The 24,157-nt window shown below is 40.0% G+C and overlaps 1 protein-coding gene across 5 annotated transcripts in view; it reads left to right on the top strand.

Annotated features, from left to right (window-relative positions):
- BCAT1 (branched chain amino acid transaminase 1) overlaps positions 1-24,157 on the top strand; it is a 133,397-nt gene that overhangs the window by 73,734 nt on the left and 35,506 nt on the right. For all 5 annotated transcript variants that reach the window (XM_002823032.6, XM_009247552.4, XM_063712068.1 and 2 more), the window contains one exon: positions 20,920-21,083. In XM_002823032.6, coding sequence (XP_002823078.1) covers positions 20,920-21,083 — 164 coding nt within the window. The remainder of the gene's footprint in view (positions 1-20,919; positions 21,084-24,157) is intronic.

The raw sequence follows: 24,157 nt of genomic DNA, 5'->3' as shown, positions 1-24,157 counted from the left end.
TCCACCCCAAGAAGGTACTGCTACTTTTCAGGAATGGCCTGGTCTCCTTGGCGAAATTGGCATTTGGTCTGTTCTTAACACTGTCCTCTGGCATCAGAAGTGACCCCACTTGTCAGGCACTGTACTCAGTGCTTTCCATGCACTAACTCTGATAACAATCTTTTCTTTTTCTTTTTTTGAGACAGAGTCTTGCTCTGTTGCCCAGGCTGGAGTGCAGTTGTGTGATCTCAGCTCACTGCAACCCCCGCCTCCCAAATTCAAGCGATTCTCCTGCCTCAGCCTCCCCAGTAGCTGAGACCACAGGCGTGCACCACTACCCCTGGCTAATTTTTGTATTTTTAGTAGAGATGGGGTTTCACCATGTTGGCCAGGCTGGTCTTGAACTCCTGACCTCAGGTGATCCACTCAACCTCCCAAAGTGCTGGAATTGCAGGCATGAGCCACTGAGCTCAGCCTGATAACAATCTTGTGAGCAGGTGCTGCTGCAGTATTTTAGGGATGTGAAAGTAAGGTCCAAAGCGGTGAAATAAGAGCCTGTATGCTCTTAACCTCCATCCTGCAACATCTTTTATGTGTCAGTCCCTGCGCTAAGTCTAGGGATACCATGCTGAGCAAAAACTATCTTCTTGCTTTCACAGAGCTCAGTGTCTGGCAGGGGGTCAGACTTTCATAATATAAACCCACTAAATGAGTGCATATTGATGGCGGTCACTGCTGTGAAGAAGTGGGAATGGTTAGCATGGAAACATAGCCCCGATGGGGGCGACTAAGTTCTTTCCCATCTCATTCTACTATGTCTACTTTCATCTCTGCTTTTTTCTTTTCTGAGCTATCAGCTTTCTTGCTCTCAACTATATTTGATATATTTAACCAGATTTTATATATTGTATTATGTATTTTATAACGTATATATATCATATAACATACACATATACATACATACACACAGTCAATTAAGTCTCAAGTTCAATTACAGTGTTTCTACGTTTAGGACTATTCATTTTCATTTTGGCAGAGAAATTATCTGGTAAAAAATTCAAGTAGATCCAAAGGTATACAATAGATGGGAAGTTTCCTTTTCACTCTCACACTCATTTCCATCCAGGGTTCTACAATTCACCTCCTTCCAAGCAATTCCTATTGCCAGCTTTTCTTATACCCTTTCAGAAATACACACACACACACACACACACACACCCCCTTACATGTGTTTGTACATTATCTCTCTTTTTACAAAATTGGCAGTGATTCTTTGTCCTGTTTTTGCCACTACTCAAAAATTTTAAAACAAATTACACACCCATAAACATACAATTTAAAGAAAAGAGTGAAAGTGAAAATCTATGGACCCAGCACATGGTTAAGATGAGAGCATGATGGGTTCAATGGAAAGCCTTTGTGTACCTTTCTCCTTTGCCTCCCTTCCCTCTCCAATAGTGTCAACCACGTTGGGGGTTATAGCAGTTCCTTCTTCATGTCCCTCCATCCCCCATCTGGTATGGCATTCTCTTTTACTACAGATGGACATTTTGGCAGACATATGTAGTTGCTTCTCTTTGGTATTTACCTAGAAGTTGAATTGCTGGGTCACAGGGTGTATGTATGTTTCACTTCAGTAGATATTGCTGTTGTAGGACTTTCTCCTTAGTTTAGCTAAAGATGGGGTCCTCGTCCTATGGCCATGAAAAATTAGGCTCGCAGACAATTTGAAAGGTGAGAATAATGGAATTTATTGGGAAAAAAGGGAAACAGGGACTCTCCACAAAGCCAGGGTCCTGCTAGTGTGCTTCCCGCCTTGCAGATTGAATCCCAGGTACCACCCAGGAAGAGGAGGGGCCAGGCTCCTCCCCACTGTGAACGGTGTGAACGTCTGTGGCTCCCCAGTGTGCAATCATCCCAGTGTGCAGGCCGGTTGGAGTTTCTCTGGGGTCTCCTTCCCACTTGGCTGTCTCACTGCCAAACTCCCAAAGTGCTTATACCAGTTTACTCTCCCATCAGTGGTGTATGTATTTGCTTCATTTCTTTGCCAATACTGATACTGTCTTATTAACTTTCCTCATTCTAATGTATACAGTCTTGTGTTATTTGTGGTTTAATTTCCCTGAGAACCAATTATGTTGAGTACCTTTTCATAGGTTTACCAGCTACAGAAGTCCTCTTGTGAAGTGCCTTTGCAAGTCTTTTGTCTTTTTAATTTTTTGCATCTTTGTATATTCTAGATATAAATCCTTTGTCTGATATGTGTATCACAAATAACTTTCTAGTCTGTGGCAAATCCTATGTTGGATAAATGTACTGCAAATAGTTTCCCAGTCTGTAGCTAGCTTCTGTGTCTGTGTCTTGCTTTGTCACTTTCTTACTGATATCTTTTGATGAACAGAAGTACTTAATTTTAAAGTAGTTAAATTTTTCTTTACGTTTTATAATTTTTATGCATTTTAAAGAAATTTTTTGTTACTCCAAGGTCATACAGGTTAAAGAAATTCTTACTCCAAGAACATTCTTTTAAAGTTTTGCCTTTTTTCATTTAAATGAAATCCATATGAAAGTGAACTTTGTATCAATTAACAGATTCAATTTCTTTTTTTTTTCTACACGGAGACCAAGTTGTCCCATCACCATTTATTGAGTGGTCTATCCTTTCCTCACTGATTGCAGTGCCAGTTTTGATATGTCATGTTTCCATAGATGAAGAATATTTTGGGGCTCTCTATCTGTACCTTCCTTTTTTAAAAATATAAATAGTGGTGATACTATGAACAATTTTGTTTGTATTATTGTTTTTTGCACTTAAAATTTGTCTTGGAGATCTTTTCATTTTGGTACATATGGATATACCCCTTTTTTTTTTCCATTTTCCTAGGTGTGGGGTATCCATTGGACATATGTACCATACTGAATTTAATATAGAATGTCATAAATTACAAGATGTAACATTATTTTATACACTGAGATGGAGAATCAAACTGCAACACAGTACCTTCCTGATCATCCTGAGTGATTCATGAGTTAGTTATACTAGCCTCTTATTTCTTTGAGGTATACGTTTTCTGAGGGAATCTGCCATTTCTCCTGCCATGAGTTGCATTGCTTGGCTCGTGATAGGCATTTTTATTTTTGCATGTAATTTTGTAACAAATTGTAACACCGCTTTATCTTTTTGTTTTTCGAGACGGAGTCTTGCTCTGTTTTCCAGGCTGGAGTGCAGTGGTGCAATCTCGGCTCACTGCAACCTCTGTCTCCCAGGTTCAAGCGATTCTCCTGCCTCAGCCTCCTGAGTAGCTGGATTACAGGCATGTGCCACCATGCTCGGCTACTTTTTGTATTTTTCGTAGAGATGGGGTTTCACCATGTTGGTCAGGCTTGTCTTGAACCCCTGACCTCAGGTGATCTGCCCCACTCAGCCTCCCAAAGTGCTGGGATTACAAGCGTGAGCCACCAGCCAGCTTTATCTTTTTAAAGGTTTCTTTCTATTGTGGGTTTCATTAGAGGGCTTGGTTGTTGCTTTGCAAGAAAACATTGACTTGCTTTTGTTTAATAGTCTTATAAATATTTGTTTCACTAACATCAAATACGTGCCATGCTCCTGCTTTTGTGCTTTTCTTGCAGTAACTTTTCTTCTCAGTGCTAAATCATAAGTTTTTAAAGACATTTAACATGGCACACTCAACATGTGTCACCAATGACCATAGCCACTGGAAGTATCATCAGTATCAACAGCTTTGACCATGTTTGGCAATGACAGCTTTGCCGTAACTGCTGCTTAGCCAATAACAATTGTGGAATGCTGAGTCCAGATTTCAAACATGTTAAAGGTAAAAGAAAAAAAAGATATTTTTGAGTCTGTAAAACATGGTAGTGTGTCCGGTGGGTTCTCGGTCTCACTGACTTCAAGAATGAAGCTGTGGACCCTTGCGGTGAGTGTTACAGTTCTTAAAGGCGGCGTGTCCGGAGTTTGTTCCTTCTGATGTTCGGATGTGTTCAGAGTTTCTTCCTTCTGGTGGGTTCGTGGTCTCACTGGCTCAGGAGTGAAGCTGCAGACCTTTGCCGTGAGTGTTACAGCTCTTAAGGCGGTGCGTCTGGAGTTGTTCATTCCTCCCAGTGGGTTCGTGGTCTCGCTGGCTTCAGGAGTGAAGCTGTAGACCTTTGCGGTGAGTGTTACAGCTCATAAAGGCACTGTGGACCCAAAGAGTGAGCAGCAGCAAGATTTACTGCGAAGAGTGAGAGAACAAAGCTCCCACACTGTAAAAGGGGACCCGAGCAGGTTGCCACTGCTGGCTCAGGCAGCCTGCTTTTATTCTCTTATCTGGCCCCACCCACATCCTGCTGATTGGTCCATTTTACAGAGAGCTGATTGGTCCGTTTTGTCAGGGTGCTGATTGGTGCATTTACAATCCCTGAGCTAGACACAAAAGTTCTCCACCTCCCCACTGGATTAGCTAGATAAAGAGTGTTGATTGGTGTATTTACAAACCCTAAGCTAGACACAGAGTGCTGATTGGTGCATTTACAAACCTTGAGCTAGATACAGAGTGCCGATTGGTGTATTTACAGTCTCTTAGCTAGACATAAAGATTCTCCAAGTCCCCACTAGACTCAGGAGCCCAGCTGGCTTCACCCAGTGTATCTTGCACCAGGGCTGCAGGTGGAGCTGCCTGCCAGTTCCACGCCGTGTGCCCGCACTCCTCAGCCCTTGGGCTGTTGATGGGACCGGGCACCATGGAGCAGGGGGCGGCACTGTTCGGGGAGACTCAGGCCGCACAGGAGCCCACAGCGGTGGCAGAGGGGAGGCTCAGGCATGGCAGGCTGCAGGTCCCAAGCCCTGCCCTGTGGGGAGGCAGCTAAGGCCCGGCGAGAAATCTAGCGCAGCGCCAGTGGGCCAGCACTGCTGGGGGACCCGGTGCACCCTCTGCAGCTGCTGGCCCGGGTGCTAAGCCCCTCACTGCCCGGGGCTGGTAGGGCGGCCGGTTGCTCCGAATGCCAGGCCCGCCAAGCCCACTCCCACCCGGAACTCCAGCTGGCCCACAAGCACCATGCGCAGCCCAGGTTCCCGCCCATGCCTCTCCCTGCACACCTCCCTGCAAGCTGAGGGAGCCAGCTCCGGCCTCGGCCAACCCAGAGAAGGGCTCCCACGGTGCAGCGGCAGGCTGAAGGGCTCCTCAAGCACGGTCAGAATGGGCGCTGAGGCTGAGGAGGCACCGAGAGCGAGTGACGGCTGGGAGGGCTGCCAGCACTGTCATCTCTCAGTAGCATAATTTATATAACCAGTTTCTTGTTGATCAACCATTATATTATTGATACAACAAATATAAGAACTGTTACTAGTAAATTGAGTAAAGCAGGAAAATTAAATTTGGTCTCTTATTGATCAACCATTAGATGATTGATAACAACTGTTATAATGTTGATCAACCATTGTGTTGTTGATACAATTATATTTCATGTATTTAACCAGATTTTATATATTATATTCTATATTTTATAACATGTATATGTATCATATAACATACACATATACATACATACACACAGCCAATATAATTTCACTCTCAGTCTCTTGTTAATCAACTATTACATTGTTGATACAACAAATATGAGAACTGTTACTGGTACATTGAATAAAGCAGGAAAATTAAATTTGGGAGCCTTAAAGATGCAGGTTTTCTTCAAGAAATTTATGTTATAGTTATATCCCCTGTTGCACGTGAAGACATACATTCAAGGATACTTATAGCAGCTCACACGATTTGCTGATAGGTTGGATGTGGGTATGAGAGGAGAGATGCTGTTTTCCTTTTGGGCGATGGCAACTGGATAGTAATCAGTTACTAAGATGGAGAAGAATGAGAAAGAAGTCTTTTTGTTTGTTTGTTGGAGTGATATGGGTAGAATAAAGAATTAAAACAGTCATGTCATGTAGGTACTATAGATGTGAAAGTCTGTTATTCAGGGGAGAGTTTGGAATTTAAGGGATAGATTCTTGTCTTTAAGCATAAAAATGCCTTTGAAGGTGAGAAACTAGATTACATCTTTACGGGGAGAACTGTAGATAGAGATTAAAAGAAGGCAAGGACTAACCCCTGGGGCGGGTCAGCATTTAGAAGAAAGGGAGTTTGTAAAATGCTAAGCTGTCTGAGAAGTAGCAGCCTGCAAGGTGAAAGAAAAACAAGAGAGGTTTAGTGGACTGGAAACCAAGTGAACCTGGAAACCACAAGCAGCTGTGGCAAATCCTGCTAATAGGACCAGTGAGATGAGGCCTGAGAATCGAGTATTGGATTTGTCAATGTGGAAGGCCCTGGTGATCTTGATAAGCATATGTTAGTAGGGTGGTGGGGTTGCAGTGTTTGGGATTTGAGAGAGAATGAGAGAATGGGTAGCTATGATGCTGAATATGTACAAATGTCAGGAGGAATTCTGCTGCACAGTGGGACAGAGAATAGATGCCTCCCTGGAATGGGATATATGCTAAAGGGAGTGTGTGTCTTAGATGGGAGATATTATGGCATATCTCTAAGCTAATAGTAATTAGCCAGAAGGAAGGGAAAACTGATTGTTAAAATGTTCAAAAGATTTCTCACACTCCTATCATAGTTCTCCTTCTAAGGGTGAACATGTAAGCAGGCAGGGACATGTGACTAAGTAGAGCAGCATCCAACCCCCACCTTGCACGGTCACACACATACTGCTCCATTGACACCATAGTGTCTTGGTGTGAGCTCTTCATTACCTGACTCAATATCTTCTTCCTCATCTTCTCAGCTGGGGTTGTTGGGTACATCTTCATTGCAGATATTAGCATCCTTTGTGGTCTTATTTGTCTTTCTATTCTAGGGCCAACACAGTGCGAGGCCTAGTCAACTGAACCAAACTGGATATAACCACAAGGTCAAAGTCAGGAGCCAGTGAGGAGATCTTGGTTTTGAGGTCATTCCTGGTGCAATAATAACCATCCTGTAGCATTTTCTTGTCACTTAGAGAGGGCATCAGCAAACTTTTTTTGTAATGGTCTTATAGTAAATATTTTTGACTTTGTAAGCTATATAGCTACTCACCTCTGCTTTTATAGTACAAAAGCAGCCATAGACAATTCATAAATAAATGAACACGTTCCAATAAAACCAATAAAAACAGGCAGCAGGCTGAAGTTTGCTGACTCCTGATTTGGAATCATTCCAGAAAGCTAAATAAAACCATGGCTTTTTTTTTTTTGAGACAAGGTCCTGCTCTGTCACCCAGGCTGGAGTACAGTGGTGTCATCATAGCTCACTACAACTTTGACCTGCTGGGCTCAAGCAGTCCTCCCACCTCAGCCTCCTGAGTGTCTAGGGTTACAGGCATGTGACATCACACCTGGCTAATTTTTAAATTTTTTGTATTGATGGGGTCTTGCTATGTTGCCAAGGCTCACCTCAAACTCCTGGCCTCAAGTGATCCTCCAGCCCCAGGATTCCCAAAGTGCTGGAATTAAAGGTGTGAGCCACTGTGCCCGGCCAAAGCATGGCCTTTCTACGGGTGACTCATTGTAGCACCTCCTGAGTACTTTCCTATCAAGTATCCTTGACCATTTTTTAAATAATTCATTCTAAAATCCATATTTAGGATTGATTCCAAATTTGCCAACCTATATTTCCCAGATAACTGGCATGATAATTCTTGTCTTTTTCCCAAATGCTCATTTTCCACTCTTCAAACGTTGAGTGTTGACTGAAGTTCTGTGGTCATGTTTACAGTCATTTTTATGCTCTTTGTATTGTACATATGGAATGTATTTACCATTTCTGTTAGCAATGATTTCTTGCAAAAACAATAACACTTGCTACTTTTACGTGCTTAAAAAAATCAAGCCCTGGCGCTCTCTACATATTATCTAATGTAATCCTTATATTAACCCTGTGAGTAGTCATTATCACTTCTTTTACACAGGAGGAAGTTAGGGAAGAGTGTTAAGTGTTCTTTTAGTCTTTTCCACTTTGTCTTTAGTTTTCTCTTAGCTATTCTTTTAAATTCTAAGGTCATTCTTATCTAAAAACTTAAAAGAATTGATCAGCCTTTTTATCAAGTGTTAAATTTATACCATCTTTTTTCTTTGAACAGGGCTGGCAAATAAACCTGGATTTATTCCTTAGCCCTGTTATAGCAAGTCTCAGAAAATTTGGACTTCAGCTTCCCCAGTGATACATTTTCAAATGCCTATGTATGGATTGCCTGTTAGTTTATTGGCTAGCACTAAAGGAAATCAGGCAAGAGACAAAGGACATTTTCTCTAGGGTGTCAGTCAATGCAACATGTTAGGACTAGCATCAGATTTTTTTTTTTCAAATGAAAATAATTGAAGTGTGGTAGAAGGTCTTCTAGGTTGTTCTGGCAGTCCTAAATATTGAATGATGGGGCTCATAAATTTGGAAAGGAGAGAGAGGGGTAAAGAGAACAGGAATTTATGCTGAGCAGGGTGGCTAAGTATATATATTCAACAGGCTATAGAAGGAGCTATGTATTCATGAAGGGGTGGCACACACATACATAGTAGGCTAACGTTTATGCAGCATGCATCACAAGTCACTTTGGGGTGGAGCTTTAACATTTAAATGTATTACAGTTAGGGCCTATACATCAAAAGGTGAAGCAGAGGACACAAAAGCCCTCTGTGTTCAGCCTCTGTAGACTGGCCAGAACCACTCTATGGTAAGAGGTCTCTTATCAGGAAAGAATTCTTGTTGTTGTGTTGAAACTGCAAAAGGGAGGGGCAGTGTCAGGCAGGTGGTTGATACCAGTCTTTCAGAAGCACTGGTTTCTGTTTAACTTTTAGGGAAGAAAGCTTAATTGGAGTGTTACTGGAAAGGGATCCCAGTCTAGATCCCAAGAGAGGATTCTTGGATCTCACACAAGAAAGAATTCAGGGTGAGTCCACAGAGTAAGATAAAAGCAAGTTTATTAGAGAAGTAAAGAAAGAAAAGAATGGCTACTCCATAAGCAGAGCAGCACTGAAGGCTTCTGGTTGGCTATTTTTATGGTTATTTCTTGATTATATGCTAAGCAAGGGATGGATTATTCATGAGTTTTCCTGGAAAGTGGTGGGGAATTCCCAGAACTGAGGGTTTCTCTTTCTTTTAGACCATATAGGGTAAGTTCTGGATGTTGCCATGGCATTTGTAAACTGTCATGGCACTGGTGGGAATGTCTTTTAGCATGCTAATGCATTATAAATAGCCTAAGATAAGCTGTGAGGATGACCAGGGGTCAATTTCCTCACCATCTTGGTTTTGGGGGGTTTTGGCTGGCTTCTTTACTGCTTCCTGTTTTTTCAGTGGGTTCTTTGTGACCTGTATCTATCTTGTGATGTCCTATTTCATCCTGTAACTAAGAATGCTGGACCTCTTAGGAATGGAGCACAGGTGGTCTCAGCTTTTTTATCCATCCCCTGTTCAAGATGGAGTTGCTCTGGTTTAAATAGTTCTGACATATTTCCCCCAATACCCCCAAAGGGACCCTTAATCCTAAAATTTGCAGACAGATGAAGATCCATCTTCTGTAGCTTCTTCTGGCTGAATACAGGTGATGATATTTTTGCGTAACTATTCAGGGTAGAGAGGAGTTCAGTGAGAAAGCATCAGTATGGTGAAGGCCATTCCTGACTCTCAAGTTCTCACAAAAGGTGATATCTGGAAGATTAATAAGTGTTCAATTTAAGAAAACGTTGAGTAATCTTATCCTGCATTGCTACACAAAGAGTACCACAGCAATATATTCTACAACAGTAAAGCAAAATAAGTATAATTATCCCAACTAAATTAATAATAAGCCTTTCCATGAACTAGGCAGTTGTTGGAACCAAGCTGATATGGGGTTGCTAGCCAATTCCAACACATGTTCAGAATTAAAATACTGATCCAGATATTTATGTTACCCTTCTGTTTCTTCTGAGCAGCAGCTAGAGATCACTGATTGGCTCATAGGAACAAACAGGGTCAATCTAAATGGCAGAAAAAACTCAAAACAAATGAATGGGACTAGAATCGAATAACAAGTATACCATAGTTTCTGAAACATAATTTTTCTCTCTCCTGTCTCCCATTTCTATTGAAAACAAATCATGGTAGGACTGATTTGTTTGCACGGTAAGCTTTAGTCTTATTATGCTTGGCCTGGTTATTTGTATAAAGCATAGGAATAATAATTATTTGCCACACAGGCTTTTTAAAAATTGACTTTGATGTAACTTTGTTCCATAAGAAATCTCAGATTAGACTTTCTAAAGCCTTGAGCTGAGACACAGATTTATCTGTGTCTGCAAATACTTGTATGAGTTGTGTGAATTCTCCTTTTGAGATCCCAAGATAACTGGAGCTCCTAGGCCTGTCAGAAAGTGACATTCTTTACTTACCACAGGTCAGGAACCCTGTAAAGGAATTGAATAGACAAGGTATGAGGCCAGCTTTCCCCAGAGGCTTTTATCAGTTCTGTAAGTCAACTTTGATTCCTTAAAGCAATCTGTTTATATTTGAAAGAATGCCATTCCAGTCAAAGCCCTGGTAAAACAGGCAGTGTCTCTAATTGTGTCCTGTTACAAAGGAAAACAGATTTTTATTGCACATATGCAAATTACTATGTTGCCATAAGTTAAGAATACTCACAAATAGTTTTCAAATTCTTGAGAAATCAGGTAGAAAGAAATATGCTCCAAAGTTTGCTCATAGGAGTATAATTTACTCAATTTTTAAAAACTGTAAATAGCTCAAAAAAAAGGTTTCTTGACTCTGAAAAATGAAACAAAGGAACAGCAACATTTTAAGCAAAAAGTCACTGGAAGGTTATTTTGTTCTTTTATTAGTTTAGTCCATGCTCTTAATTCCTGTTTGCTCAATATTTATGAACATATTAGTTTCCCAAGGGAGACTCTTGAAAGTTTTTTTCCTCTCTATTTTAATGGCACACTTTCAAAATTTTCAGAAACCTGCATTTAAGAGCCCTCTATCTGATTATAAACCATCTTTTAAAGAGGATCAAAACAAGACAATAATTTTTTGTGGATAACAAAGTTTTAGGGAAGCCATAGTTAAAGACAGAATTGACTAGAAATTTTGGTTACTTCTGTGGCATACAACAATTTTACATAACAATTATAATTATTACTGATAACATACACTAAGTCATATCAGAATTTAGGAGTTTCCCGTAATTTTAGAGCACATACCAATAACATATTTATACAAATACAGCCCAAAGAAAGCTAAACACCATTTCATATTTGACAATGCTTCCTGTATGATTTTAATATACCAAGTAAGCCAAATATGTCATTTTTGGACTTTAGGAGACCTCATAATCTAAAGTATTGACCAGATCAGAAAAAGGCATAATATAGAATTTGATTTTGGGAAGTTTGTCAAATATCAAAGATTTAAAACACTTGATATTATAAAATCGAATCCCAGGTCACTATAAAGTCATTTATTTAGCCAAAATCATAACACAAAGATTTTCCAAAAGCAAAATCCTTTACTCATTGGTAGAGGGAAGACAGCTTTCCAAACAATGTCTCACTTTTTCTTTTTTATTTTGTTGTTTATTCAAAAGGCAAACAAAAATCTTCCATAATCTTTTAGTATTACATGAAAATTTTGTTCAAGAGAGAAAGCCAAATTTCATCTTTGCATTAATAAATGTCAAATCCAATTCTTAAGAAAACCTTGTAGACAAATTATTCAATCTTAATCAATTTTACCATGAGATAAGATTCTCATAAACCTTTTGTAGTCCTTTACAATTTTTTTTTGTTGTTGTTAAAGAGCAGATTAATGCTCTAAGAAAATCCTGTTGTGCTGTTATTCCAATGTTCTATTTATGGAAAAACTGAATAATACCCTTTAACTTTAGCTAATATTTTAACACACAGAATTTCTTTTACAAGATTAATTTTCACTGACCTCCCACAACTTGCTCAAACCTTTAGCTTTATTCTATGTAACTTAAAACAATCCTTTAACTCTATAAACTAGGCAATAAGACCACATTCCCATGCCTTCTTATAATCTTTTACCAAAAACACATTCTATTTTCCTTACAGGCCTTGCAGGTAACACTATTTCTCTGGTAGCCTCAATTACATATGCTACAATGTTAACTCTTAGCAACTTTTATATTTGGTGAAAAGTCTGATAAGTAAGTGGTTTTAATTATGTACCAGGTGTGGAGCCTAGGACACCAGACAGAAGTGCAGATAAGGTCTGACTCTTTCCAGCATAGCATGGCCAACTCCACATGTCCCCAGGCCCTATCTAGAATCTAATGGCTCCAGGCAGGTAAGTTGAACAATTATCAAGTTAAAGAAGCAGTTTATGGCATTGAAGCATTTAGCAAATCTAATTTAATCTGACCTAATTTAGACCAGATGTCTAAATTTTGAAGACATTTTTATTTTACCAATATATTTGATTCTCTTTGTTTCCCAAAGATTATTAAAGTCCCATGAATTAAAAGGTGTTAAAGTTTTTATTTTTCTGACAAAATATTCAATTTAAGTGCTTATTTTTCAAGCCTATTAATTAGAGCTCTTTTATATGCATATTACACATACAACACACATAAATACACAGACAGGCAGAAGACCCAGTAGTTGTTAATTTTTTCATTTGCCAGCTTTTAAATATCTTAATTGGATTACTGGCTTCAGGGTGGAGCAACGTGGGGACAGAGCCAGGAAAACATGTAGTTTCTAGGGCCTAATAAACAGGCGCAGTTAGAAGGCAAAACAGATGCCCCAAAATTACAGATCTCATTTTTGTATTGGATTCTGGATCCCAAAAAGAGGGAATCAGCCCATCCCCTCTGGGAGTTTTGGAAGGTGTAGAAGAATGTTTCCATACCTTCTAGGTGGCCAAGAGCATGCTTCTCTGATCCAAACGTGCACAGAGTGGGGTATTCCCCTATAACTGCTATTAGCCTTCCCTTAAAGCATATTTCCTGCCTAGTTATTACACACCAAGGTTAAAAGCTCTCGCATAATGCAGAGTAATTTCTGATACCCCTACAAGTAAAAAACATTAGGTAACACAATGCAAATCAGAGCAATGCCTTGGATTTTGAGAGGGATCTGCTTGCCTTCAATTCCTGGGGTTCCATGAGGAAAACAGAGATTTTTCCCAAGATGGAGCCTGTGGTGCTTCCTCAGTTTTTTCTAAGGAGGCCCAGGCTGTTAGAAATGATCTTAGGTCCTCTCAATGTGGGCATCAAGAGTGGCAAGAAAACAAAATGAGAAAAACAATTCAGTTGACTGAGAAGAAAAAACTTTTCTTTTATCTAGAAAAAGATCCAAGAGGAGAAAAAAATAATATAAAACCTGCCAGATAGATAGATAGACAGATAGATAGATAATCTTGGACATCACTTTTAATTAAGCTGACTTTTAACCAAATCTCTTATTATCAGACTCTAGCCAGGACAAACAGCTAATATTTCTGGCTTTGGACTTTACCAAAATAACCTCCCAGGTGAAACCAATAAGCCTTAACTAAGGTTATGATTTAACCACAGGTGTGGGAGGTATTTTCAAAGAGGTGGTAAGCAGTTTTTACAAGATCTAGAACCTCCAAACATATCTCAGAGAAAGGAAAATTCAAGACAGGGAGTCAGAAGTTGTTCATGAGGGGAAGAGAATTAATAAATGGCAAAGGTCACATAGATATCAAACCAGAGAGGACTCATTCCCGAAGCTAGGAATTGAACCCTGTGAATTCACCACTGTGAAATAGCAAAGCCTTAGTTACTGAGCTGCAGTACTGCACAGTCTCCATTGCTCCTCCGAGAAGGAGCCTAGAGCAGCCAATTTTGAGCTTGCAAAGGCTTTTAACTGCTCAAGATAATTTTTAGGGCTAACTGACAGGAACCCCAAAATTCACACCCTCTGGATGGTAGAGATCAGGAGAAAGTACCCCCACATGGTTACAAGGTCAAGCTTTCAAGGACATAAAGCGAGATGACAGGGAAACTTCATCCAGTTTTTGTTTCAGGGACCTGCAGAAAAGTTTGTAACTGACCAGTTTGCTGGCCAGCTTGAAGAGCAGATTTGTAGGATTCCTAGGCCTGCGTTCTATCCTGTGGCTAGGGCTGCCATAATAGAATATTACAGACTTGGCAGCTTCAACCACAGGTGTTTATTTTCTCACTGTTGCAGAGTCTAGAAGTCCAAGATGAGGGTGCCCGCAAAGCTGATTTCTGGTAAGAGCTCTCCTCCTGGCTTGTAGACGGCCACCTTCTCCCTGTGTGCTCCCTGGGCCTTTCCTCTGTCTGGCCAAGGCAGCTATCTCTGGTGTCTTTTCCTCTTCTTATAAGGACAGCAGGCCTATGGATTAAGGCCTCACTTTCATGACTTCATTTAAGTTTAATTACCTCTTTAGAGGCCCGATGTCCAAATACAGTCACATCGTGGGTTAGGATTTCAACATAGGAATTTTAGGGACACAATTCAACCCATAATAGGAGGGCATTGGAAGGAGAGTGTTCCAGGCAGAGGAAGTAGTGTAATAGAGCCTATGGAAGTAGGAAAGTGAGGAGCAATGGAAGGGGTTCAGTATGGTTTGAGCGTGGGGTGTGTAGAGGGTGAAGGCTATTGCTTCACCCAGTGCAGTAAGGTCTATCATCCACACCGGGGTTTTACAGTGGGAGAAAGGAGGGTGTTTATTTGCAGGCCAACAAGCAAACAGAATCAGGGAGCTCATGCTTAAGACCTAAACTCCCCAGTGGCTTACATGTAAGGTGCAGAGGTTACAGGCAAAGGCATCAATCAACACATGGAAGCCATATATTGGTTTGGCCTAAAAAGGTGGGATATCTTGAAGTAGGGGCTTACAGGTTACAGGTAAATCCAAATATTTTCTGATTTGCACATTGATTAAGGAAGGGAATATTTGTCTAAAGATGGGATCAGCAGGCCAGGCATGGTGGCTCATGCCTGTAATCTCAGCACTTTGAAAGGCTGAAGAAGGAGGGTAACTTGAGGCCAGGATTTCAAGACCAGCCTAGTCAACATGGCAAGACTCTGTCTCTAAAAAAAATAAAAAAGAAAAAAAGAAAAAGAAAAAAAATAAAGATGGAATCAGCAGAAAGGAATGTTAGGTCTGGCCCATGGGCGGACTTCCTCCAGGCTTCTCAGAAAGAAATTTAAGACAAAGAATGGTGCCAGTCGTGGTAGTTCACGCCTGTAATCCCAGCACTTTGGGAGGCTGAGGCGGGTGGATCACTTGAGGTCAGGGATTTGAGACCAGCCTGGCCAACATGGTGAAACCCCATGTCTACTAAAAATACAAAAACTAGCCGGGTGTGGTGGTGCACGCCTGTAATCCCAGCTCCTCAGGAGGCTGAGGCAGGAGAATCGCTTGAACCTGGGAGGCGGAGGTTGCAGTGAGCCAAGATTGCGCCACTGCACTCCACCCTGGGCAAGAGAGCGAGACTTAAGACTTCATCTAAAAAAACAAAATGAAAAACAAAGAATGGTGATAATATAGTCCTCAATTCCTTTTCTTTTTCTTTCTTTCTTTCTTTTTTTTTTTGTTTTTACTGCTCCTGTGGAGCAGGGCTACCTCATAGCCAGTGTGCCCAGAGTTGTCTCATTTCCCTCGTATCTGTGGTCTGGAGGATCCATTAGATGGGGATCCAGGTTCTGAGAAACAACTCTGGGACATCTGTTAAGATGTTATCTTTGGTTTCTATAGGAAACCAAACATCTTCTGACTCTGACTTCCTTGGTGATTGTTTTAAGCTACTGTTTCCCTTTTTTGCTTATCAAGTTGCTCATTTACTTCTCAAGGCTAGCCAGATGACTGTACTTTCTCTTGAAGGAACTCAAGATGTTCCTTTGTTTTTATGCTCAGGGGCGGGGGGGCACTCAGCAGGCCCCTAAGAGGTATCCCTGCTGTGTCTCACTATGGGTGAAGAAGGCTCAGCAGGAAGAAAGCTAGACACCAGTTGGAACTCTCTTAAAGTAAGGAGATCTTGGGTACTTTATTAATATTTTTTTCAAGCTTTGGTAAAGTATGAAATAACTCTGGATTAAGAGGAGAAGAACGAGAACTTAATAACCATGAAATTTGGGCAAATTGTTTGTTTGAAGCCTCAGTTTCCTCAACCTAAAAATAGGAATTATAACTTTTTGAATTGTTCTGTTATATGAGATAATGACAGTGAAGTATTTTGGAGCCAAAAAGCAATGCATACTATTGAGGGTTATTATTATTTTTTAATCTTTCAGCAAGCCAGCTATAGTAGCTTTTCCTATATAAACACAGTATGAATTCAGTGCCTTGGCTTTCCTGACCCTCACAGCATCAGGAACTCATCACAGAGGACCGCTGAGTTCTCTCCCTTGCAGCACCCCTTAGTCCAGTATTCTTTACTCTTTTCCCCTTTAACAATTTAAACTTCTTTCAAAACAACTGGCAGTAGATTTTAAAAAAGAAAACAGGCTACTCTTCAAATTAAAAAAAAAATTGTGTTGCTTTAGGAAAAATGTTCTTCTGTCTTTTCCAATTATCTTATTTCTTCTGCCTCTCATCAGCCTTGCGTAGGCAGAATTATTCTCAAGCCTGCACATGCTGCTGTGCCTCTCTGCCTTCTAGGCCGAAACATAGGCTAATAGTACTCTTCTCAGCTCACTGAGCTCTTTCCTGCCGTCATTCAAATCACCTCTGAAATCCTGCCTTTCGATAAAGTAATTTCTGACTGACCCAGAGGAAAGTGATGATTTTCTCTGTGACATGTCTTTTTATTTTCCGTCACACTCAGTGTCTTGTCCTTCTGTGCAAAATATCCATGTATTTAAAAACCCTTGTATATGTATTTGCCATTTATTTTTGAGGTCTAGCTCGTGAAGTATCATTTTTTTAACACATCAGCATTTCAGCTTCAAAGTCAATGTGGTCTCTTGAGAAGTTAAATAAGCTGCGTTTGAAATTTTATGTTTCTCATTTTTCACGTTTTTTTTTTTAAAGCCCCTTTTAATTCCTCATATATTTGAATATTCCAGGAAGCTAGTAGAGTAAAAAGCCAAAGTGTTAAAGTGTTTATAAGGAATATGACTCATCGAAATTGACTTACACAATTCATCAGCTATTGTCATCCATATGTTCTCCTTATTTATGTGGCTTTTGCTTTATTTAATCAGATGACTAAACTTATCATCGTGGAATTTTGCTTATAGTTGTTTAATATTATATAATAAAATACTCTTGTGTGAAACAAGCTAATAGACTTTCTTTTTTTAATTAAAAAAAATTTATGTGAGAGTCAGGAGTTACATGTGCAAGTTTGTTACATGGGTATATGTTGTGATACTGAGGTTTTAGCTTCTAAGGATCTCATTGCCCAAGTAGTGAACATAGTACACTATAGGTAGTTTTTCTAAACACTTTTCCCCTCCCCCTCTTTTGGAATCCCCAATGTTTATTGTTCCCATCTTTGTGTCTATATGTACCTAATGCTTAGCTCTCACTTATAAGTGAGGACGTGTGATATTTTGGTTTTCTGTTTCTGTGTTAATTCATTTAGGATAGAGAGACTCCAGCTGCATCTGTGTTGCTACAAATGACATGAGTTCATTCTTTTTTATGGCTGCATAGTATTCCATGGTTTATATGTATCACATTTTCTTTATTCAGTCCACCATTGATGGTCACCTGGGTTGATTCCATGTCTTTGTTATTGTGGACAGGGCTGTGATAAACGTATGAGTGCAGTTATCTTTTTTTTTTGTATAACAGTTCATAATAAAATACTCTTAACAGTAGCACAGAATTTAGATTGCTTTTCAGGCTAGAAGGGATAATTGAAACATAGAAAAAAATAATGACTCCTAAGCATAGAAACAGACCCAATCATAAAGCTCTCTTCCTCTCTTTCTGCCTAGTGTTAGATCTTATTTATTGTCTTAAAGCACGGTGACCATTTTCAGTGAAATCACAGTTTTATTCATGAAAAGACAATGAATTGGTGTAAGTAATCATTTGAGGATGAAGGTGACTAGTCTGTGATCAACACCAGTACTTGAAGTACTTGTAAAACATGAATTGATCTTGGTTAAATTGCAGAAAATAAAGTATTAGTATACATAAACACATTTTCTCTCAGTATTGAAAAGTTATAGTCTACAATTTACCAGCTTGCTAAGAATAAAAATATTACTTAGAGGTTTATCAAGACCTTTTTTCTAGAAATGGATTTAATGTACACAATGATTCCATTTTCTATCTGTGCTCTGTATACTACCACCTAGTGGAATAAAATGCAAATTTACCTGTCAAAATCAGGAGAAGAAAATGAACCAGGGGAAATTTATTTCAGGAAAAAATTTTCATGACACGTTATTGTTACTTCTTTTAGTATAATGTAGTTTGCATAAAATACATTAGTTTGGAGTGAAAAAAGTCCCAGCCATTTTTGTGATAGCTATTAAAATGCTATTAGCTTGTCCACCAATAAGCTATTCTATTAAGAAACTTAGAAGCTAGGTAAATTATTGAGATGATGCCAGCATGTTATATCTCTAAAGTATGTTGAGAAGCTTCTCTTAATTCCTCATCACTAGGGTGTATTAGTCCATTTTCACACTGCTATAAAGAACTACCTGAGACTGGGTAATTTATGAAGAAAAGAGGTTTAATTGACTCACAGTTCTGTAGGCTTAACAGGAAGCATGACTGGGAGACCTCAGGAAACTTACAGTGGTAGAAGGTGAAAGGGAAGCAAGGACCTTCTCATGGCAGCAGGAGAGAGAGAGAGAGCACAGGGGAAGTGCCACACACTTTTAAACCGTCAGATCTCATGAGAACTCACTCACTCTCACGAGCACAGCAAGGAGGAAATTCACCCCCATGATCCTATCACCTCACACTGGGCCTCTCCTCCAATTTGACATGAGATTTGGGCAGGGACACAAATCCAAACCATATCATAGGATTCGTTAAAAAATCTAACATATTCTGCTTCAAGGCACCCGTGAAATGAAGGTGTCATTTCTTAACTGAGAGGTTAAATAAAAGTGCAGAGATAAGTTGGTTAAGTTTTATCGTAGCTGGGAAGAAAAGCAGGTGTGTGTATTATGCTTAGGTTTTTCCTCCCAAACAATGAAACCCCAAAAAGGCAAATGAAGCTTTAAGGCGCTTTATCCTTTACTGGTAGGATGGTCCTCCTTGAATCTTCAGTCTCCGTTAAAGAACAAACACAAGCTAACAATCAAAACCTGTTGTTGCTTGCTGACAGATTTCTCTAACATAGTCTTCCATCAACCATCATAGGTTTGTTGTGGCCACCCAGGACCTTTGGTCGTCATGTTCCCATGGAATGCTAATGAAATTACCTTCCCATTTCCTAAGGTGACATGTCTTTCAGATGGCAGTGGTGTGCGCTTGTGCAAACACATTTTTTTGTGCTCATGAATATTTTACCTGCCTGATTTTGGTGATCTGAGTGTTGAGCAGTGGGTGAGGGACGGTGGGGCAATGGGTAGTAAGGGGAAGTTTAATTGAAGTTCAGATAAAAATATCCCTCAAGAAACATTACAAAGCCACAAAATCAGCTGAAGTTGAGTCTTCTATTGTAAAGATTCTCTTTATTTTCCTGACAGATCCCCATTCCTATCCAGGTAGACCAGGCTCTAGTGAAGACTGGACACAAGTGGTTTATATCCTGAAACTCTTAACCTAATAGTCCTGCCTTGTTTTTTTACTTTATGTAGTCTTGAATTGCTGAGGATAGGCCAGTGATCATTTCTACCTTAATATGTAGCCTTCAAAACGTTGGGTCTCTCAGTTTTCTTCTTTAATAAACAATGAACCCTAATTATTTATAACTGCTCTTGTGCTGGAGGAATTGGCATGATTTTGCCTTGTGGGCTTCTGGCTTTACAGTGTTTGTGGGAAAGATGGGCTTCTATCTTTGTTATTTATAAGTCATTCATTCCCTGTTTTTTTGAAGATATTGTTAAATAAAAAAACTTCAGCCGAATTAAATTTAGAAGTGTTTAATTGAGCAAAGAACCATTCTCAATTCGGGCAGCCTTCCCATCCGGAGTAGCCCCTGTGACTTCAGCGCAGCCACATGGTGGAAGAGGATTTATGGACAGAGGAAGGAAAGTGACATACAGGAAACAGAAATGAGATTCAGAAACAGCTGGATTGGTTATAACTCAGCGTTTGCCTTATTTGAACATGGTTTGAACAGTTGGCCACGTTTGGCTAAAACTCAGTAATTGGCACAAGGGTAGGCTACCGTCTGTTTATAATGTCCATTTAGGTTATAGTTCATGATGTACAAAGAAACCTTTAGGCTGAGCTTAAAATGTAATGAGGCAGCTGTAGGCTAAACTTGATTTAACAGTACTTATCCCTCTATTGAAATTGCACTCTTGCTACCTGCTAGTTGATGTGGGCAGGTGTGCTAATGACACATTCCCCTGCACCTACCACCTGCTGAAGACCCTGCCATGTCCTGAAGCAGTCACTTAGGTTATGAAACAGAAGGATGAGTTAGAGAAGTAAATATTATATTTTATCCCCCAAAGACTAAAACCATGTCTGGGTTCTCCCCTTTCTCAATTCCCAATCAAACAACCTTGAAAGATGTTATATATATAGTTGTTAGAAATATATCTCTCCTCCAAAACCCTACTAACACACAAAAATGGACAAATCTAGCTTTTTTGCTAAAATCATAACAACTCAGAAAGCAAAGCAAAATGAAATGTATGTGCTCCATTCTCAGGATTTCCTTCTTAAAAACCATTAGGCTTTGTGTAACTCAATTTTAAAAGTATGGTGATAGCTCCTGTCATTCGGTGGCTTTTTCTGGGAGACAGATATATGTCTATTCTAGACTTTAAGACTGGTGTCCACATTTTAATTTACGGTTGTATGTACTTCTACTTTGTTGCAGCCTTCTCTTGGAGTCAAGAAGCCTACCAAAGCCCTGCTCTTTGTACTCTTGAGCCCAGTGGGACCTTATTTTTCAAGTGGAACCTTTAATCCAGTGTCCTTGTGGGCCAATCCCAAGTATGTAAGAGCCTGGAAAGGTGGAACTGGGGACTGCAAGATGGGAGGGTAAGTAAATCTGTGTCTCTGTCTAAAGGAAAGACCCCTTCATGACCATTTAGTTAGTGCCATTTCACTTCAGTATGAACACATATAATACTTTTCAAACTTTAATGCTCATTGTGTTTCATGGTTAATTTTCAGTTTAATCTTTCAGCAAGCCAGCTATAGTAGCTTTTCCTATATAAACGCGGTATGAATTCAGCGCCCTCGCTTTTAGATGTGCTAGTTTAAAGGAGAGCCCATGGCCCTTTGTAAGGGAGAAACACTGGATATGATATCTAGGCAAGAACTGAAGTAAGAAACTGAAACAAACATCACATCAGTGCTTTGGATAAACTTCCCCTGGGCACTGGTCTCTGGCTGCAGGCTGATGGCTGGCATTAAAGAGCATCTGGTCCTGGGACCCAGGCTCTCAGTTGGCTCCAGGGAGTCGTGTCTGGGGAAGGTGCCCGCTTCACTGAAGTGCTGTCTTCATTGCCACAGATTGTGGCCACACCTGCTGCCAACTGGCTGCGGGACAGCCCTGCTTTGGCTCTGTCAGGCCAGTCTCATAGGCCATATGTAGCTGGCAGGAAATAAAAGAGCATTTGAAAAGTGTTGGACGATTTCGGGGGTGGACTTGGCCATGAGTTGGGAATGCCCCTATGGGTGAATGAAAATAACTGGATTAAGCAGCATGGGTTCTTGCTTTGCATGTATCAAATGGTGCTGTTCGCATACCCAGGGCAGCAGCTCTCCTACAAGGTGACTCCATGGCAGTCTTGTGGGCCCTGGTAGGACATTTAGGTTCAGGAGGCAGGGGAGAGTCACATGACGTGCTGCTGGGGTATTAGAGGCAATGACCACTGGCTTTGACCCTTCTGTAGTCTTGCTGTATTTCCTTTTTCTTTTCTCCCCTCACCTACCCAAATTAAAAAAGAACGGTTATAAAAGTCATCCCCACTGGCAACTTTAGCAACTGCATTCCCTCAATGGGTAGAGAAATCCAAATGGAGTGCATTAAAACTAGGAAGTCTATTCTCCTTCTGGCTTAGAGCACACCTTCCTGTGTCCTAGGCTAGCCAGGTGGAAAACTCCTTTTGTTGACTCTTGATTTCTTTTTTTTACTGGTTCAAACTTCTTTGCAGAGCATGTGCCTATGTACCACTGCATACCATATATATATCATATATAGAGAGTAAATAAACAGTCTTGATGAGAAGTAATAAGGAAAAAGTTTCCCTTTTTAAAATATTGCTTTCTAGCTCCCCCACCTGTCTAGGAAAAAGATAACATGGGGACACAGAAATTGCAGGGCAAACTTTATTAACCGGTATTTGGGCAGGTTGTAATTTATTTTGTAAATGGTGATTTAATGCATTATCGCAGGATACATGATCACTGTAGGCCAGTTAAAAATTAATGTTTTCAGTACAACACAGAGTGAACCCTAATGTAAACTATGGACTTGTGGACCACACTAATGCAAGATGATAATAATAAGAAAAACTGAGAGGGTAGTCGGGAAGGGGTATAATAGGGGAATTCTGTTACTTTTTGGTCAATTTCTCTGTGAATCTAAAAGTGCTCTAAAAAACCAAAATCTATTATAAAAAATATTTGATTCTTTAGGCTCAGGTGGACTTTGATCAATGGAAATTGACTTGAAATCTCTTAGGAAAGGAAGAGACCAGAGAAGAAAGTGTTGAACTCATGAATTAAAAATGGCAAGAGGGAAGGTGGTAACCAAAGGGATGGGCATTTAACCTATATGCCTGTCACTTCCAGAAAGTTCTAGGGCTGTCTCCTCCTATGCTTCTGACTGGAGAAGTACAAGGGGAACAAAATATTCCTCATTTAGTATTATCCTGTTGAGTTGGCAAAGACATTTGGAGTCAACTTTAGTTTTGTGTATTATTACATCTGTAAACCTAATTAAGTCAACAGTTACCCTTGAGCATTTTTATGACACCTGTAGTCAACTGGTATTATTAAATAACTATTGAGTCTCATAAGCTCAAGAACTTTCTGCTTTCTAAGTGAATCTGAGGAAAAGAGAGAAGCATTTTTTTTTTAAATTCTGAGATTATGCCACTATTTTGAAGGTTTGGAGGTAGCATTATCATTCTATTTCTAAATATACACAAGTGAGAAAAGTAATACAGTTGCACACAGCTAAAGGAGAGGCCCAGTATAATGGGCCTCACCTTGGTTACAAATTAAGATCACCTGGGAGTGTTACCAAATACTGATGCCTGGTTCCTTCCTCCAGAGATTCTGCTTTATTTGGTCTAGGGCAGAGACTGAGCATCAGGATTCTTTAGCATGCAGCCAAGCTTGAGAAGCACTGAGCTAGAGAAAGGTCTTGCACTGTAGAAACATCTTTAGTTCCAGGTGATTTCTTAGTTAATTTGGGAGGAATAAGGCTTTCTGTTGTTCTCTCTCTCCTTCTCTCTTTTTCTCTCTCTCTTGCGCAAGCACACTTGCACACACACACACACACACACACAAATTTTCTCTCTGTCTTAGTTTTTTCTTTTTTCCTTGCATTCTGATTCTGCATTTAAGAGTACAAGCTTTGAAGTCAGAAAGACTTGGCTTAAAAACCTAACTGTCATAATGGTGCGTAAATGTCATTATAGATTTGTCCAAACCCATAGAATGTACACCAGGAATGAACACTAATGAAAACTCTAGACTTCAGGTGATAATGGTATGTCAATGTGGTTCATTCATTGCAGCAAATGAACCACTCTGGTGTGAGGCATTGGTGATGGTAGAAACTATTCATTTGGATGGGGAGAAGGGGATATGGGAAATCTTTGTACTTTTCTTTCAGTTTTGGTGGGAACCTAAAACTGCTCTGAAAAAACCTGAAGTCTTTAAAAGCAAACCAACCTAATTGCCTTGGGCATGTTACTTAACTGCTCTATGTATCAGTTTCCTCATTTATAAAGTCGAGGCACTAATACCTTGCACAGATTAAGTGAGATAATAGAAATTGCCTAGGACAGTACTTGGCATATAGAAAGCTCTCAGCAAATGCAGTATGATAACCTAATGGTTAAAAGCTTGGGTTTAGGAGTCAGGTGTCTGGGAGT

Source organism: Pongo abelii, chromosome 10 (genome assembly GCF_028885655.2).
Source record: "Pongo abelii isolate AG06213 chromosome 10, NHGRI_mPonAbe1-v2.0_pri, whole genome shotgun sequence".
NCBI lineage: Eukaryota > Metazoa > Chordata > Mammalia > Primates > Hominidae > Pongo > Pongo abelii.
Note: the sequence above shows the minus strand (reverse complement) of the source record. Positions and strands in the feature narration are given on the sequence as shown.